The following is a 15,923-nucleotide window of genomic DNA, read 5'->3' as shown; positions in this document are numbered from 1 at the left end:
ACATAAGGAAGACGGTGAAAACTGGCAAGACCATCGGCCTATAATAAAGAACTGGATAGCTTAATTAATAAGAGCATGGTAATCATGCGTATTGTTCTGTTGAAGAAACTGCCTCACTGATCTATAATCGAGTTCTTTACATGTCGGTGGGAGAGACAGACCTTTAGAATGGGCAAGGGGTGTTGTCCCAAGTGGCAGTGACGGGTGAAATGCTGATTCATGTCTCACTGGTGAGAGAGCTACTGAGAACATGAAGCTGTTCCCACCACGCTAAATTTAGAACACAGCCTCATGCTGTCCTTCTAAGTGCATCAGAGGGTGGGCAGAGAAGGTTGTACTGTAGCAGGGAAACAGAGTGAGAACGAGGGAGATGGAGAAAAAAGAGGGAAAGGGGGGGGGAGAGATGCACAAATGCAAGTAGCATTTGTGGGAGGGTACCCTCACGGGACAGGGCAGAGCGGTGTGGTGTTCTGCAGGATGGGGGCATGCAGCCAAGGGCAGTGGCAGAGCACACGACACGACTATCTACTCGAGACAAATGCATGGTGGAGAAAAGCGTGCACACCTGCTTCAGGAGTGAGTGCGGTCCCCAGGGCTGCAGGGACAGAGTGCACACAGGCCGTGAGAGCCACCAACGATGGTCAGACAGAGACACAGATCAGCCTGATAACAGTGCACATGGGCCCAGGGGCCGGCCGAGGGCCCGCTAGAACGCAGTGGCGTCGGAGGCAGCCTGGCAAAGCCACGGAGGGCCCACTTCGTCGGCTTTGCAGCGGAGCTACACTGGTGTTACCGTGTGTGGTGGTTATCATGCACAAGAAGATGAACGACATGCTTTGGTAATAGAATGGGGCTAGAATATGACAAATCACTGGCAGCTTTTATCGACTGGACAAAAACAAATGGTCAAAGGACACGTGGTAACTGACAAAGTTACAAATGAAAATGGTTCTCCTGAGAGCTTGGTTAGCCCTTGGGTTAGCATGATCCTTTGTTCCACACTGGATTATATGACATTTCCCCCTGAATGACCTGTCCGTCAGGCTGAAGGATGCTGCTAGCAGCCGCGCCGTGCAGGGCTGTGCCAGGCCTGGTCAGACACTGGCGTCTGCCACGCCACGCCTGGCAGAGGAGATTATGGCTGGGCTCAGTGCCATGAAGCTGCCAGCCTGGTCTAGACGAGGGCCAAAATATTTATTATCCTCCCAGAAGAGAGAGATTTGATGCAGGAGCTACAGAGGCTAGTGTGTGAAAGCAACGTTCACCCTCTCATACACAACCTATCCAAACTCATGTGCGCAAACATACATGTACATCAAAGGGAACCGCCTTGTCTGATGAGCTTAGCTGACGGTGTTTCACTGTAGAGACCTGAGCAATCATCAGGCCTGTTTGAATGGGGCTCATACAGGGGACATCATGTTTGTGAATGGATAGCAAACCGCACCAGTGCGAGACGGAGACAGACACATCTTCAACAGAGAAGTGCAAGTACGCCGTTTTACAGGTACACTTACCCTCCTCCTCTTCCTCAGTCTTCAGCGCTTCTCTGGAGTACATGGCTCTCCTTAGGTTCTTCCTCTCTAATATGGTCGTGTTTTCTGCCACTGTCTCCTACAAGCCACACAGCTTATTCACACACTTAAACACACTTCTGCAATCCAGGCTTATTCACAAATTAAGTAAGGACACTTTGGTGCAGTGCTGCAACCCAGACTTTTAGAGTTTTTTTTAAGTAGATCTTAATTAAAGAATTTCTCTAATGGCATGTATACCCACAAAAGTACATTATTAATTAACATATGTGAATGTACTGAGTGGGAAGCCTGTGAAAGATGACAGAACCTTCTGGAACTCCTTGTCCTGGCGATGCATGAGGGCTTTCCATTGCTCAAAAAGCTCCGGCTCAGAGTTCTGGATGTCTTTCAGTGTCCCCTCAGTCTGTATCGTCCCATCTTTCATCGCAATGATCTACAGACAAGCGGCGGGAGCAGAAATCCAGCCCATCAGCACGTCCCTCTGCTTTCAATCACACAGGCATCGCATTACATATATGAGGATAGATAGCTGGTGCTTCTCAGGGGGAGGAGAGGATGTGACTGATAAAGACGCTGGACATAAAACAGAAAGGGCGCCTGCTGCGTCAAATTAAGGGCTGATTAATAGGCATCGATGCAAAGAAGGTAAACAGCACTCTCCTACTATAGTGACATCCATCTTGGAAATGTCAGGGGCAGATCAGTGTTGGATTAGGCCATTCTTTATGCCAGTCTCCGGCAGAGTGGGCAGTCAGCCCGGCGCTGCGTAAAGCGAGTGGCAGCAAAGGGAACCGTCCAACAAAAGGAAAGTGTAAAGCTGTTTAATTCCATCATCATTCAACGTGAATGATACAGGAGGCTCTCTGGGAGTATTTGAGTGTATGTCTGCGTGCCTCTGTGTTTCTGTGTGCACACGTGTGCCATTGTGTGTGTGTGGATGGGTGTTTGTGTTTATACCCAGTCTGCATGAGGTAGGTATTGCAGTTTGTGGGTGACCAGCACCACAGTTCGTTTCTCCTCTCGGAGCAGTTTCAGAATGCCCTCCTGCATCAGGTGGTCGCTCAGGTGGATGTCTAGCGCTGAGAACGGGTCATCCTGCAAGAGGAGGATCACAAGGTCAGACCGTAAAGGTCTGCAGGATTCCACTGATTCATCCAGCCTGCTGACTCGGGCTAGTCAGAAGATCAAGTCAGCTGTATCAAATTCCAGGAAACCTGAAGTGTCTGTCTGTGCCTGCAACAACAGACATCATGACTACACTACACAAACACTACACTAAACCACAGGACCCTATGTGTACAGGGGTCTGGACCGTGTGTGGATGGGTCTGTGGTATGTGTGTTGACGGGTCTAGATTGTGTGTGTGGAGAGCTCTTTCTTCAGTGTGAGTACTGACGGGTGCTTGAACTCACCAGGAAAACCACATTGGTGGTCTGATAGAGTGCACGGGCCACACTGATGCGCTGTTTCTGGCCTCCGGACAAGATGATCCCCTGTGGTGAAGGTCAAAGGACATATAAGGCCCATTATCATAATACCAATGCCATTGTAGTGCATATTCTACAGCAGTAGTGCTACAGCTACAAAGTATATTCAGGCTAGTTTTCCAAAATTGTATTTGTGATGATTTGGCAGTATTATCCTATTATCCTTTTGGCAGTATTATATATACTACAGTTATGCCAATAAAGGTATTCTGAACTTAGCTTAGCAATAGGCACAGAATGAGAGAGAGAGAAAAGAGAGAGTGAGAGATGGAGCTCATAATACCTAACCTGTTTTTAATTTGATTATATACTGTATGTTTGAACACTTTCATAGACAAAGCTAAGTAAATCTAACATATTGTGAGTGTTAACTGTGCTCTGTGCAAATCATTAGGTCATGTGGCAGGCTGGTGCACTAAGCATTCTCTAATAGCACATGTATGCATCTAGCAGAAATGGAGAGAGGGATGGAGGAAGGGAAAGAGAGGGGGAGAGAGGGAGGGAGAGAGAGAATATCATTTTCAATGACTGTCAAAGGTCAGTACAAGATCTACCATACTGTGCAGCCAGTGCGTAACTTGACATCTGGAGGTGTTTGTTGTTTTGGCACTGAACCTCAACACACTCACTAAACAATTTTTGGTTTTGCAACCAGTGCTTAATTTAATATGGAAATCAATTTGCCACAGCATTTAAAGTATTGATGTTTGTCCTTCAAAAGCAGCAATGTATTAAAATAATTTGTTTGTATTAGGGATCTGATACTTCAAGGACTGTAGCAGGGGTATAAAGAGGGAGTGGTTATGCTGTGATTGGCAGCAGACTGACCCTCTCTCCGATTTCTGTTTGGTCCCCCTGTGGTAGGATGTCGATGTCCGGCTGCAGAGAGCACGCCTCGATCACTGTCTTATACCTACAAACAGACAGGACATCATTGCTGAATAAACTGCATACTAGTACTTCCTCCAGATTAAAGATATATATATATATATTATAGGGGAGGCTGTATCTGTCAGCATGAGCCATGATCCGGTCGTTCTGTCAGCGAGATATAAAAGATCCTTGGTGACAAGACCCAGGACAATCGGAAGGGAGACAAGAACCAAACTAATTATTGCTAAATCAAGAAATAACTGCAATTTGCTTTTGAACGGTGTTTTCCATAACCAAATTACCAAAATTACATGTACTAAAATTGTCACTGCGCAAACACAGTGTGAGGTCAGAGAGATAAGCCGCGTGACTCATAACAACACGGAACAAGACTCGTAACAACAGGTAACAAAAGACTGATTTGTTTATCCAGGCTACCATATCCAGAGAGACCCAGAGACAGAAAGTGAGTGAGAGAGAGAGACTTGCATTCTTATGTCACATGATTGTTAAAGTAATTTAGGGATGAACTATAAATGACATGAACAGAGAGCGGCAGAGGGGGCAGAGAGAGTGAGTGATGGAGAGGGTAAACACTCTTTTAGTCACACCTCACCACAGCAACACGAGGCTGGACACTGTCCATTAGGCACCCAGGCTAGCCCAGGACCTCAGGAAATGTGCATGAGTGTCCGAGAAGTCAAAAAACATCGTGCTAGGGCCAGTGGTTGCACATAAAACAACATCGGCAGCAACAACAACAAAGCAAAACAAAAACAGGTAGCATATGGGGGAGGTCTGGAGGTCCTATTTTGTGTGCGAAGCAGAGTGAGTCCTGTGGTGCACAGAGCGATACAGAAAATGCTCCTAAACACATTGGTGATGCAACTAACGACACTGTTATAGCACTAGGAGATGCTCGCTGAGAAATGCTGTTAAATACAGAACCACTCTAAGGCCTTGAAAAATTGACCCTGGGAAATTGGATATAGTGAAAATGGGGCTTAGACAGGCACAAATGGGAACTGAAGGACATCGGGGAGGATAGAGGAACTGTCAGTCCCCAGGTCTTACCTTTGTTTGATCAGAGGCATCTCAAAGGTAATGTTCTCCACCACAGAAGTATTGAGAAGCCAGGGTTTCTGGGAAGCGTATGCCACAGCCCCTCTTTTCCTGTCAGTTTCAGTGGAGAGCAGTCATGGTTCACTTCATGCAGTGGTCCAATGATTCACCAGTTCATAAACAAGCTTTAATATCAGCTTCAAATTTCCAAAAGGCAAAAATTAGCTTTTGAAATTCTGAATATTGTTACATAAAGGCTTACGTCACATCAAACCATTATAACCATGGTTATACAGAACCAACGATTCTGTTTTAATGTTCTATTGATGCTCAAATTATATAAATGAACTATTTGTGTGTGCAGTTGCCTTTATAAATGTACATATGAAAACAAACATATACATACCTAATTTCATCATCAGCAGATGAGTCTAGGCTGAAAACAAGAATGTAAACACACACCCACACACACACAAACACACACACACACACACACACACACACACATACATAGACATAAGCACGCACACAGACGTACACAAATACCCATCATTACATGCAATTGAAAACGCTTCACTGAAGGACACATTAGACAGCTTGATGAGGTGAATCTAGCAAACTTTAGAGTGGAATATATATGTCTATAAACCTTGTGAAGGATTTATCTGCTTTCTGGCCATCACTTTTTACAGGGAACCATTTTTAAGAGGTGTTCTGGTGTTCAGATTACTATAGAATTTAAGGTTAAGTCCATATCGAGAGACATTTTCCTTTTTGGAAGATCTGGAACTTAGTTTTCAGATGTACAGAAGGCTGCCAACAGTAACAAGAGCTGTCTGTCCCTGGCTGCTGTTCCAGTCCAGTGTTATAGAGAAGCTACACACACACACACACACACACACACACACACACACACACACTACATGAAATGATGAGTGAAGTGCCAGATTACAGCCATGGAGGCCAAAGCGAATATTCAGGCACAGTGAGGTGAATCTATTAACTAAGCTCAAAGGAGTCAACAAATTATGTTAATGATCGTTCAGAGCACTTACACAATCCAGAGGACATTTGACAAGAACTGTTATGTGTCTGTAAAAATCACATTAGCGTCGAACGGTTATAAGAACGGTCATGTCCCCAATAAACTAAGCCCAGGGGTGTATGCGGCACACTTCAAAGAATGAACCAGTGTAGCTAGGGAGGACAATAGGAAATAGCCTAGCATACATTATAACCTCACTAAGGAGGGCGACTAATGAGGCTGTACAAAACCCTCCCACTGAGCTCTGATATTGAGAGGCCTGTTGAGTGGCAGGGAACCAGGGCAATAGGTGTGAGGCTGGGGCCTGATTGCAGCTGTGGACCAAAGACATGGTGCAGGTCTGGGGCTTAGCCAGGTTATTACAGAGAGAAGCAGAGCTCAGCACACTGGGAAAATGTAAGACCTAATCACCCTAAAACACACACTCAACCTACAAGCAAAGGGGCTGCAGGACACATAAAACAGTGTTGCGCGCGCACACACACACACACACACACACGCACACACACACACACACACACACACACACACACACACAAACAATCAGATGCACACACGTCCATACACACAGAAGTTTTGTGTTAGAGGTGAAACAGCAAATGTTAGAGAAAAAAGCACTCACATACTGTCAAAAGAATATTTATGTTGTAAGGGCAGAAAATATATAAAAATAAATATATACCTTTCATGTATCTCTGAATCCAGCTTGGAGATACTGTAGATAATAAGAATCGAAGGATTTGGTGCATACATTACAAATCATTATATTCATGATTATTAGTATTGTTGTGATCAATGAACTATTATGTAGAATTCCAGTTTTAGTTAATAAACTGTTGACAAATTTTCAAAAATATTGCACAATTAAAATAGATGCAAAGGAGTTCCTTGTTTATTTATTTGTTTCTGACATTTACATAGCATACCCAAAATGGCTTAGCATAAAACCCCGGAGGTAGAGAGAGAAGGAAAATAGAAGAAGTAGAGAAAGTAGAATAGTGCTGAATGAATGTGACAGGTGTAGCAGAGGGAGCCTCCAGGAGACATGGGGGGGGGGTGTGGAGGTGTCCCTCAGTCTCTGTGTATCAGCACTAAATGTATTGCCACACAGATGTAGAAGACAACCTAGTATTCCAGAATATCTAAGATGGTTCTACAGATGAAAGAGTGCAGACAGATAAACAGGAACATGCAGATCATTGAATGTAAGAAAGAGGATTTGATTTTTAACAAATGATGAGATGGTTAACCAGCGTAACTGATGGAGAGCAGGAGGATTTTGAGCAGACCTCCCTGTCTGTGTCAGCACTCTTATCAGCAAAGTTTTTAATGTACTGAAGTCTGTTCAGATTGTTAGGAGGAAGGCCTACAAAGACGCAATTACGAGTCAATAACAGATGAAGGCATCAACAAGAGGGTTAGCATCATTAACACTTAGAGAAGGGTGAAGATGGGCAGTATTGTTGAGATGAGAGAAAGCAGTGTGTGTGAGGCAGGCGATACGGACCTCTAGAGACACTCAGAACAGAACTCGAGCGTAGAATCAAGGTTGCCAAGGTTTCTTGGGTGGATTTAACAAGTCACACTTTGAATTTTAATAGCAAAACTGGGTAATATGGAGACTTGGGATTTGGAGTTTACTAGCATAATTTCAGGTTTATCTGTGTTTAAGAAAATTGTTATTGAGCAAGAGTTTAAAAGTCGAGGTTCAACACATGTACCAGGGAGGTGGTAGTAGAATTAGAAGCATTGGGACTACAGAATTGGAACTTAAATATGACTGCCATCTACATGTCTATATAACAGTGAAACCTAACACTGGTTATGAATCATTTGTCCAATGGGCAACATGGGGGTAGTGAATGAGTTTTGTTTTCCTAAAAAGACAAAATGTTTTCAGTGGGAAAGGGATGGCCTAACACAATCCAGAGCAGCCTGTGTAACATCAATAGAAGATGGAAAAGCAGTTCATTGTGATTAATGGTATCAAAAGCCACACTTAGGTCAAGCAGGAACAGCATATTTAGGTGTCCAGCATTAAGAGAGAGAGAGACACAGGACATTTTCAGCTGTTGGGAGAGCAGCTCGTAGAGACTCGCCTTTTCAGAGGAAACATCCACACTGCATGGCTGCCATGTTTCCCATAACCTTAGCTATGAAGCAGTGGTTGGCTAACACCACTAAGTGAAGTGGGGTCACGACTGGGCTTACAAATCAAAATAGGTGGAACAGCTGCAATCTTGACGGCATGAGGGGAACAACAGCAGAAAACAGTTGATGTAATGACGAGACGCACACAGGCCTTGAGAGGGGAGGCAGAGCCTGGGTCTAGCTAACATGATGAAGAGCTATTCTGGGTAATAACTGTGTATCCCTGATGATGTTCAGCCTGCACTGTAGGGGGAGAGGGCAGGAATTCAAGTTTTTAAAAAAGCCCTAAAAATGATGAAAGATAAAGTATGGCATTCTGGTAAGAGCTTCCTGGAGAATTCCAGGTCTTTGTAATCTTAGTGGCTGAGCTCAGACTTCTGCATCAACGGTCTATATAATTAGTCTTACACACTGTAGATACACATAAAACCAACAAAAAACTCATGATTTGCAGAAATCCGCTTGTAATTGCTCTGAAACATCCCTGCATTCATGTGAGTTTGGTTGTAAACATGACTTTAATGAATAATCAGTGTTATGCATCATTTAATGTTTAAATGATGACGGTAGGCTTTCATCTTCACCGCCCATTCAATAAATTACGGACCTTCATATAAGAGGGATGTGAAATCTAAGGCTAGATTTGTCACATTTAAAAGAAAGTCCAGATAATTATCTGATAAATGATATAGATAGACAGGGCAGGTTTTCCTGCTTCAGCTCCTGATAATCCATCTCTCTTAACTTTAGCCAACTATCTAACGTCCGTTTCCTTTAGAAGTACAAAAACACACCCAAACAACACTCTACGGTCACGTAAAAGCCATACAAATAATTAAGGCCAATTTCTCAAAGCAAGATTACACAGAGTGTCCGATAAAGAAGCAATGCATGTGAGCAACTTCTGTTCTCAAGGATCTTTTTAACTTTGAACACAGACTAATAAACGTCACAGCAAGACAGCAGCAACATTTTATTTTCAACTGCTTCTATAGTTCATGTGTCACAAAAGGAATAAATAACTTCTAATCTCTAATTAAGTATTTAGAGACTGAGTCACATTTTGTTTTTCAGTACTTCTCTTGAGCCCGTAAACTTTGCTAACATAAGCAAACTCCTGATATTAAGAATGAGAGACAATACAGCTGGAAATCAAAGCAGACCTTTGCATTACACGCCCCCTTCATTAAAAATGTACCAGTTGTTTTGCAAATGTCAGAAATATCTGTCAGTATTCTCAGATATAAATATTGCATAAAAAATCAGACGTCAAAAACTGCATTTAAATAGACCACTATCAACAATACACATACTTGTTCTAAATTCATGTGCCAATAATAATGCAAATAGATACACCACACACCCTGTAGTGTTTCAGTACACACATAAATAACCTTTAACCCCATCACATAGCACACAGCTGAACCAGCCCCCCCCCTCCCCAGCCTACCCTGTTACCAGACCCTGTAGTGTCGCTGTACATACATAAATAACCTGTTACCAGACCCAGTCATGTTTCATTGTTATCACCTCTATCCTTGCAGAGCTCCCCAAATCCAATGTCAAATCCACAGTCGAAATATTTACAATTTACAGAGAGAGGTTTTGACATGGTTAATGAACCTTTAACAAGATGCAGTGGCAGGTGTCTGAAGAACACAGTAATTATGGAACCTTAAGATGAGCTCTAAATGATTGTGGTGATGTGTTTCTGATTGGTGCTGTAGGTCTACCTGTTCCAGGTGACAGCACCAGACATCCTCTGCATCTCTCCCAGTGCAGCCAGTAAGAGGGAGGACTTCCCACAGCCCACCTGACCTACTATCATAGTCAGCTGACCTGGTGGATGACACACAGACAATTGCAAACACACATAAAAATGTGGCCACAGCACCCACATACATTCACACACACACACACACACACACACACACACACACACACACACACACACGCAAAAAATGTAAAAAATGTATGTCATCACGATGCGTGCAATTCCAGAAAAATTTCTGCACACTCACCAATTGGAATTTTTATGTCCACATTGGAAAGTGTGGGAGCCCCATCAGTCCAACTGAAATATCCATTGGTTATCTATCAGAACGGGCACAGCACACAGGGAACATTATGCACCGTTCCAGAACTCTGCCTTTTCCATCCTTTGAGGTGTGGTAAATCCACAAGCTCTTCAGATGTTCACCTTGATGCAGATCTCCTCACTGTCCAGGGTGGCTGCTTCCACGTGTGGCTCGCTCTGCAGTCCAAAGTTGTTCCAGTCTTCTCGAACTGGACACTTCCGATTCACAACCTTCAGTGGCTACAGGAATGCACGGTGCTTAGACGAGGGTCCGCTGCACAGGTATTTAAGTGCTGAGACACAGTGATAGCTCCAGGGCGGAGAGCCTGTCCTCACCAGGGCCTGGTAATGGCTGTGGTTGGAGGAGCTGGTGGGGATGGTGGCCTTGGGCTCCTGTTCCTCTCCAATCTCATCGCTGGAGAAGAACTCACTCAGCTTCTGCACACTGAAGCAAGCAAGAGCAAGCAAGCATTAGGAGGGGTTAACCCAGCCACTCACACAGACACTCACAGTCATACAGATATCGTGACACTTGCAATTCAACATATGTTGTGAAAAGCGCTATACAAATATATTTTGATTTGATATGGTTTGATTTGAATTCAGGGAAGTCCACAGTGAATTTGTGTAAAACATATCACCCAAGGCTATTTTGCCCTGTATACAAGTTACAAGTATTCCTAGTGCCAACCCCTCTCATCAGGAAGGCTGGAGAATATTTAACTCATCAGCATAAATGAAGTGTGAAGGTAAGATGTAGAGAGGCTGACTGCACACCGGGACCTCATTAGAAAGCAATTCAAAAGCAATTTTTTCAAAAGCACATGACAGAGCTCACATTCACAGCTATGCTCTGCTTTGTTGTTGAAAATCTTTTTCTTTTTATCTATTTCCCATCAAAATTCATTTCCAGGTTGGCATATTTAAGTATATTGACGGCCTTTCGGGCAGACTCATGCTGTTGTTTTTCGCCTTTCACCTTCAAACAACTCAACATATAGCATTTATGTTCTAAATTCGTTCCTCCTCATTTATTTTACAAGACACCACAAAACATCTCCATTTGCACACTCGGGGGGCAAATGATTTATGTGATGCTGACGAAGAGAAATGGAAGGACCAGTTAATCGTTACCTATACTGACTCATGACAGATAGTAAATCCAGAATCTCTTGGGTCAGATGTACATTGATTTATTTAAGAGATTGTAAATTTAGAGCCTCTTGGACCAGCTGATGTTCTTTAGAAACCATTAATCTAGCTGATTTTTATCATATTAATTACATACTTAAATATCAATACTGCTTTTATAGCTAGAAGTAAGATATATGACATTTTTTAAATGGCAGCCTGAACAAAAGCACAAAGAACCAAGGCTGAGATATTACATATCCATGGAACACACATTTAAAAAATGTCAAAACCCACTGGGAGTTCACCAGTCCTCGTGAATTCTACCACAAATTAGCGTTTTTTGTACTTGCTTTGTGAAAACTAGCAGAACATAATTTATGGGGAGCTGCAATTATCAGGTTTGTAGCAGGAGCCTAGATATATGACAGGAGCCGGGATGTGTGGAGGTCACTGTGTGGTGGTGTGTGGCCTACCTGACCAGAGCTTTAACTGTGGAGCGAACCACACTTGACAGGAGGAAGAGAGGCGTGACCAGGATGTGGAACAGAGAGAGCGAGGCGAACGCCACAGCTGGCGACAAATCTGCATCATCTGACAGATGCACGTGGACCACAAACGTCTGGGGAAAACCAAACACATGCGCATGTACACACACACACACACACACACACACACACACACACACACACACACACACACACACACACACACATACACACACACACACACACACACACACACACACACACATATACACACACATATACACACACACATACACACACACACACACACACACACACACACACTTTACCTGGTCAGTGCTACAGTGATCACTTTATCTATAGTCCTCACTTTACCTGTTCAGTGCTACTAATGGGGTCTCCGTTCCCCTTGTAAAGCAGTTAGTAAATGTCACTGTTTGATAACATTTGACATTTCAGACAGACAGCATTCAGCACTCAAGAGGTATACTTACAGTAAGAACTGCTGCAATTGGGATAGCGGCATTCATAAATACTGGAAAAGAGTCACGAGACAATTATTCATGAAGGACACACAAGGACTTTCAAATCAGTCAAATTTCAGAAGATTTTTCCCTTAGGACCCGTCCTGCCGAACGGACACCGTCCCAAAAGAACACTGTGTGGGTGGTGTCAACAGCGGGACTTTGCCATGTTGCACAGGTGCATGCAGGGGCTGCTCACTGGAGATGGAGGTGTAGAGGGCGAAGGCTTTCAGACTGGTGAGCTCTTTCTCTCTGGTCTCCTCCACACTGGAGCAGAAGATGTGCTCCCAGGCATAGAGCTTCAACAGTTTGATGCCACGCAGGAGCTCGTTGGTCTTCTTCAAGCGCTCGCTGGAGTATTCCTGCAGAGCAGGGCCGAAGCCACGCTGGGTGAGCAGCACGACCTTCAGCAGTCGCAGAGCAAAACCGAGCTGAACTCTGAGAGACACTGGTGAGGTGGTGTGGGACATGAGCTTACCAAGGTGCTCTTTTGTGCTTTGGACAGTTTGGTAGCCACAAAATACTGCACAGGGGCCAGGAAGGCGATGACAGTAGCCCCGATCAAGGCACTTATTCCCAGGAGGTAGTACAACAGGATCACCCCCACTATGATCTGCAACAGAGCAATTGCCAGTTTTTCAGTCATTCATTAATGAAGGCTTTATGTTCTGATCAATATTGTGATATAATAGCTAACGTATACTGATGTGTTTAGTATGAGCAACTGTAAATAAGCTTTGCACAGGAAAGAGATTTTTAGAAGAGTGAAGTTATCCTTAGGCAGATTTAACTGCTGCAAACGTGATCAAGGCACAAATGTAAATACAGAGATTTAGTATGTGGCTACGGGGCTCTAAAGATCACCATTTGCATAAATGGCAGAAGGTGACAGAGCAATATGTGAATACCCATTTTTTTCATTCGGAGGCAGTAACCTACTCCCAGACGTTCTTGATCTGGACATTCCACACAAGAGTTCAATGACTGAGACGGATTGGAGGAGGCAGCCCACTTCTGTCATTACCACAGGCCCACAGGCCCACAGGCCCACAGGTATGCCCTCAGAAACACAGCCATGCCCATGTAATGAACACACAGTCTGGCTAGGTGTGCATGAGTGACAGTTAATAGAGCAACACAAAGCAAAGCTGACACAGGCCATTACGGTGCAGCACATTTGTGGAGGGATCCAGGTGTCAGAAGCCACTCTGCACTCTATGACTAGAGAATTCCAATTTTAGTTTACAAAATGGATGAGAAACATTTTCCCCACAAATTTAAGTAAATAACTGTGAATATTAATTCAGTTATATGTTGAGAATAAATCATTTTGATTCTGGGTTGCTATCCATGAAACTCCCCAAAGCTCAAGGAACAAGTTCTTTTTCAAAAACTCAAGAAACAAGTGAAATTCATTTTCACACTGGCCATATTGCCTCATCTGTCAAAATCTGCTTTTCTCACCACAATGACTCAGCCACCTGTTACAGAATGTCACTGCACTCATCATATGAAGGTTAAGGTGACTGCTTAATCAGAGGAGATGTTAAGGGTTTACCCAATTATTTTCAAATTATATGACCTCCCTCCTCGCTGGAGAATCTCAGAGTAACAAAAACCAGGCCAGAAGAAACTGCATTTGATTGCTCGAGGGATATTTGAGCACAAATCTATAAATAGCATGTGCTGTTGATGGAAATGGCTTTCCTCTGCAAGCTCAGGAGAAGCAAGTGTGACAGACGCTTGGAGGAACCATAAATGATAACAGAGGGGAATGGTGCCAGTGTGCCAGTGTTTCACTGCTGGCACTGAGTTGCCGCCATTCAACCTCTAAAATTCAATCTGATGTGAACCAACTTCACTCCTAATTCAGAGCGATGCAGTTAATACTGTGGAGGAAGGATACAAAACTTGAGACCTTCTGACTGGCACCGGTGCTTTCGGGGGAAAGGAACTTTACGGGAAAACAGCTCAAAGCTGAAATCACTAGGGGTGCAGTGATAACATCAATGGTCCCAAGAGACACTTTGTTCTAAGAGCAGTCCTAAGGCCTGATGAACAAAAATAACGTGAGCAAAGAAAGAGCCTGAGCTATTTAAAAATGAACCCCTTATATAAGTGTGGGACAAGCTGCATCACTCAGTTTATCGAACTGAAGTGTGTTCATGTCAGCACTCCCAAAAGAAGATCACAGATATTCTCAAGATGGGAACAGATCTGGGTTTAGACACAAACAACCACAAGGCAGCAGGCGGCTGCCATGACTTTTACCTGTACCGGCATGGCCCATAGGTTGGGACACAGGAAGAAGAACCACATCAGCTGATTGGTGTCGATGGCCACCAGGTTGCAGATCTGGCCCACCGTCATCTCCCCCATAGACATGTTGGAGGTGCAGAGACGCATGATCTTATTGTAGACCTTTGTCTACCAGAGAAAAGGTTATCAAAGCAATAGAGGTAAGTACATCCATTACAAACACAATCACCTATGACCTGTCACAAGGTTGCGTTTGTGCAAGGTTACAAGGTTGCTTAAGTTGGGCGGTAGCTGGTCTCGTACAACTACACAAACAAATGCCACCAGATCAGCAACACCACACCTCTGAAAAAGTTTATAGGAGGGCTCAGGCTGTGTGTGTAGAGCAGGGCCCATACACACCTGCATGGCTCCTCTCAGGTTGATGCCGGTCTGGATGGCTGCGTAGTAGGAGGCTTGCAGGAAGGTCCTCTGCAGGAGCAGGGCGAAGAAGAGCAGCACGGCGAGCACATAGGCGTTGGCCAGGAACTCCTGCGAGGAGATGAAATAGACCCCCAACAACTGGGCCTGGAGCAGAAGGAGACAAAACCGCATCCGTGTGAGCACAGCATGGGTGAGGTGAAACGGGCTGTGCGTCGGCATCCTGACCCCATGTCCTTGTGTCCTGCAGTGGGATGAGGAGGTTGTTTTGACACTGTAACACACTGCTGCAGCAGCACAGACCTGGACACCATGGCAAGACTAGCGACACTAGCGACGATTCAGAGAGTCGCTGCACAGGGAGTCAGCAACGCATCAAACAGGATCAGACAGCGGAACAGAAAAAATTTGCACAAAGTAGCATCAAAACCTGTTCATTTCTCTTAAAGAACTCCTGGTACAAGCAAAGCAGTATATCTAGTCAGAAAACAGAAAATCTGATCTATAAGGTGATCTATGTATGAGTACATCTCTTTACATGGTCCCGTACCAAAATGAGCTTAATCTTAATCTTAAATTTAGTCTGCATACCAAAAGATCTGAGCTACCAAGAAAAGTCTCACTGTGAAAAATGGTCTCTTGGTCTGAAACAGCATCAGGCTTCATTAGAGAATTACCCATTGCCTTTTGGCTGCAGGGTGTCTGTTCTCTAAGAAATTGCCTTAAGTGTGAGAGATTACAGTCACTGTAATTGCAAGATAAAGACTGCATTAGCAGAGGTTTTGATTAAAATTCGATAGAAAGCTTGAACCCATAATTAAACATTGTTAGAAAGCAACAGAAGGAGACACCAAGGAAAGCAAAGAAT

At 44.0% G+C, this 15,923-nt stretch overlaps 1 protein-coding gene across 1 annotated transcript in view; it reads right to left on the bottom strand.

Moving 5' to 3' along the window:
• The window catches only part of abcc8 (ATP-binding cassette, sub-family C (CFTR/MRP), member 8), a 44,159-nt gene that overhangs the window by 11,940 nt on the left and 16,296 nt on the right, over positions 1-15,923 (bottom strand). Inside the window, 19 exon segments of the mRNA XM_077005653.1 lie at positions 566-595; positions 1,518-1,614; positions 1,846-1,971; positions 2,496-2,633; positions 2,951-3,031; positions 3,854-3,938; positions 4,973-5,071; positions 5,367-5,396; positions 6,688-6,720; positions 9,890-9,995; positions 10,178-10,250; positions 10,357-10,473; positions 10,570-10,678; positions 11,841-11,986; positions 12,347-12,387; positions 12,576-12,738; positions 12,855-12,989; positions 14,648-14,803; positions 15,038-15,202. Of these exon segments, the coding sequence (XP_076861768.1) occupies positions 566-595; positions 1,518-1,614; positions 1,846-1,971; positions 2,496-2,633; positions 2,951-3,031; positions 3,854-3,938; positions 4,973-5,071; positions 5,367-5,396; positions 6,688-6,720; positions 9,890-9,995; positions 10,178-10,250; positions 10,357-10,473; positions 10,570-10,678; positions 11,841-11,986; positions 12,347-12,387; positions 12,576-12,738; positions 12,855-12,989; positions 14,648-14,803; positions 15,038-15,202 (1,930 nt within the window).

The sequence above is a fragment of the Brachyhypopomus gauderio genome, chromosome 5 (assembly GCF_052324685.1).
Source record: "Brachyhypopomus gauderio isolate BG-103 chromosome 5, BGAUD_0.2, whole genome shotgun sequence".
Taxonomy (NCBI): Eukaryota; Metazoa; Chordata; class Actinopteri; order Gymnotiformes; family Hypopomidae; genus Brachyhypopomus; species Brachyhypopomus gauderio.
This window is presented reverse-complemented; position numbering and strand designations above follow the sequence as displayed.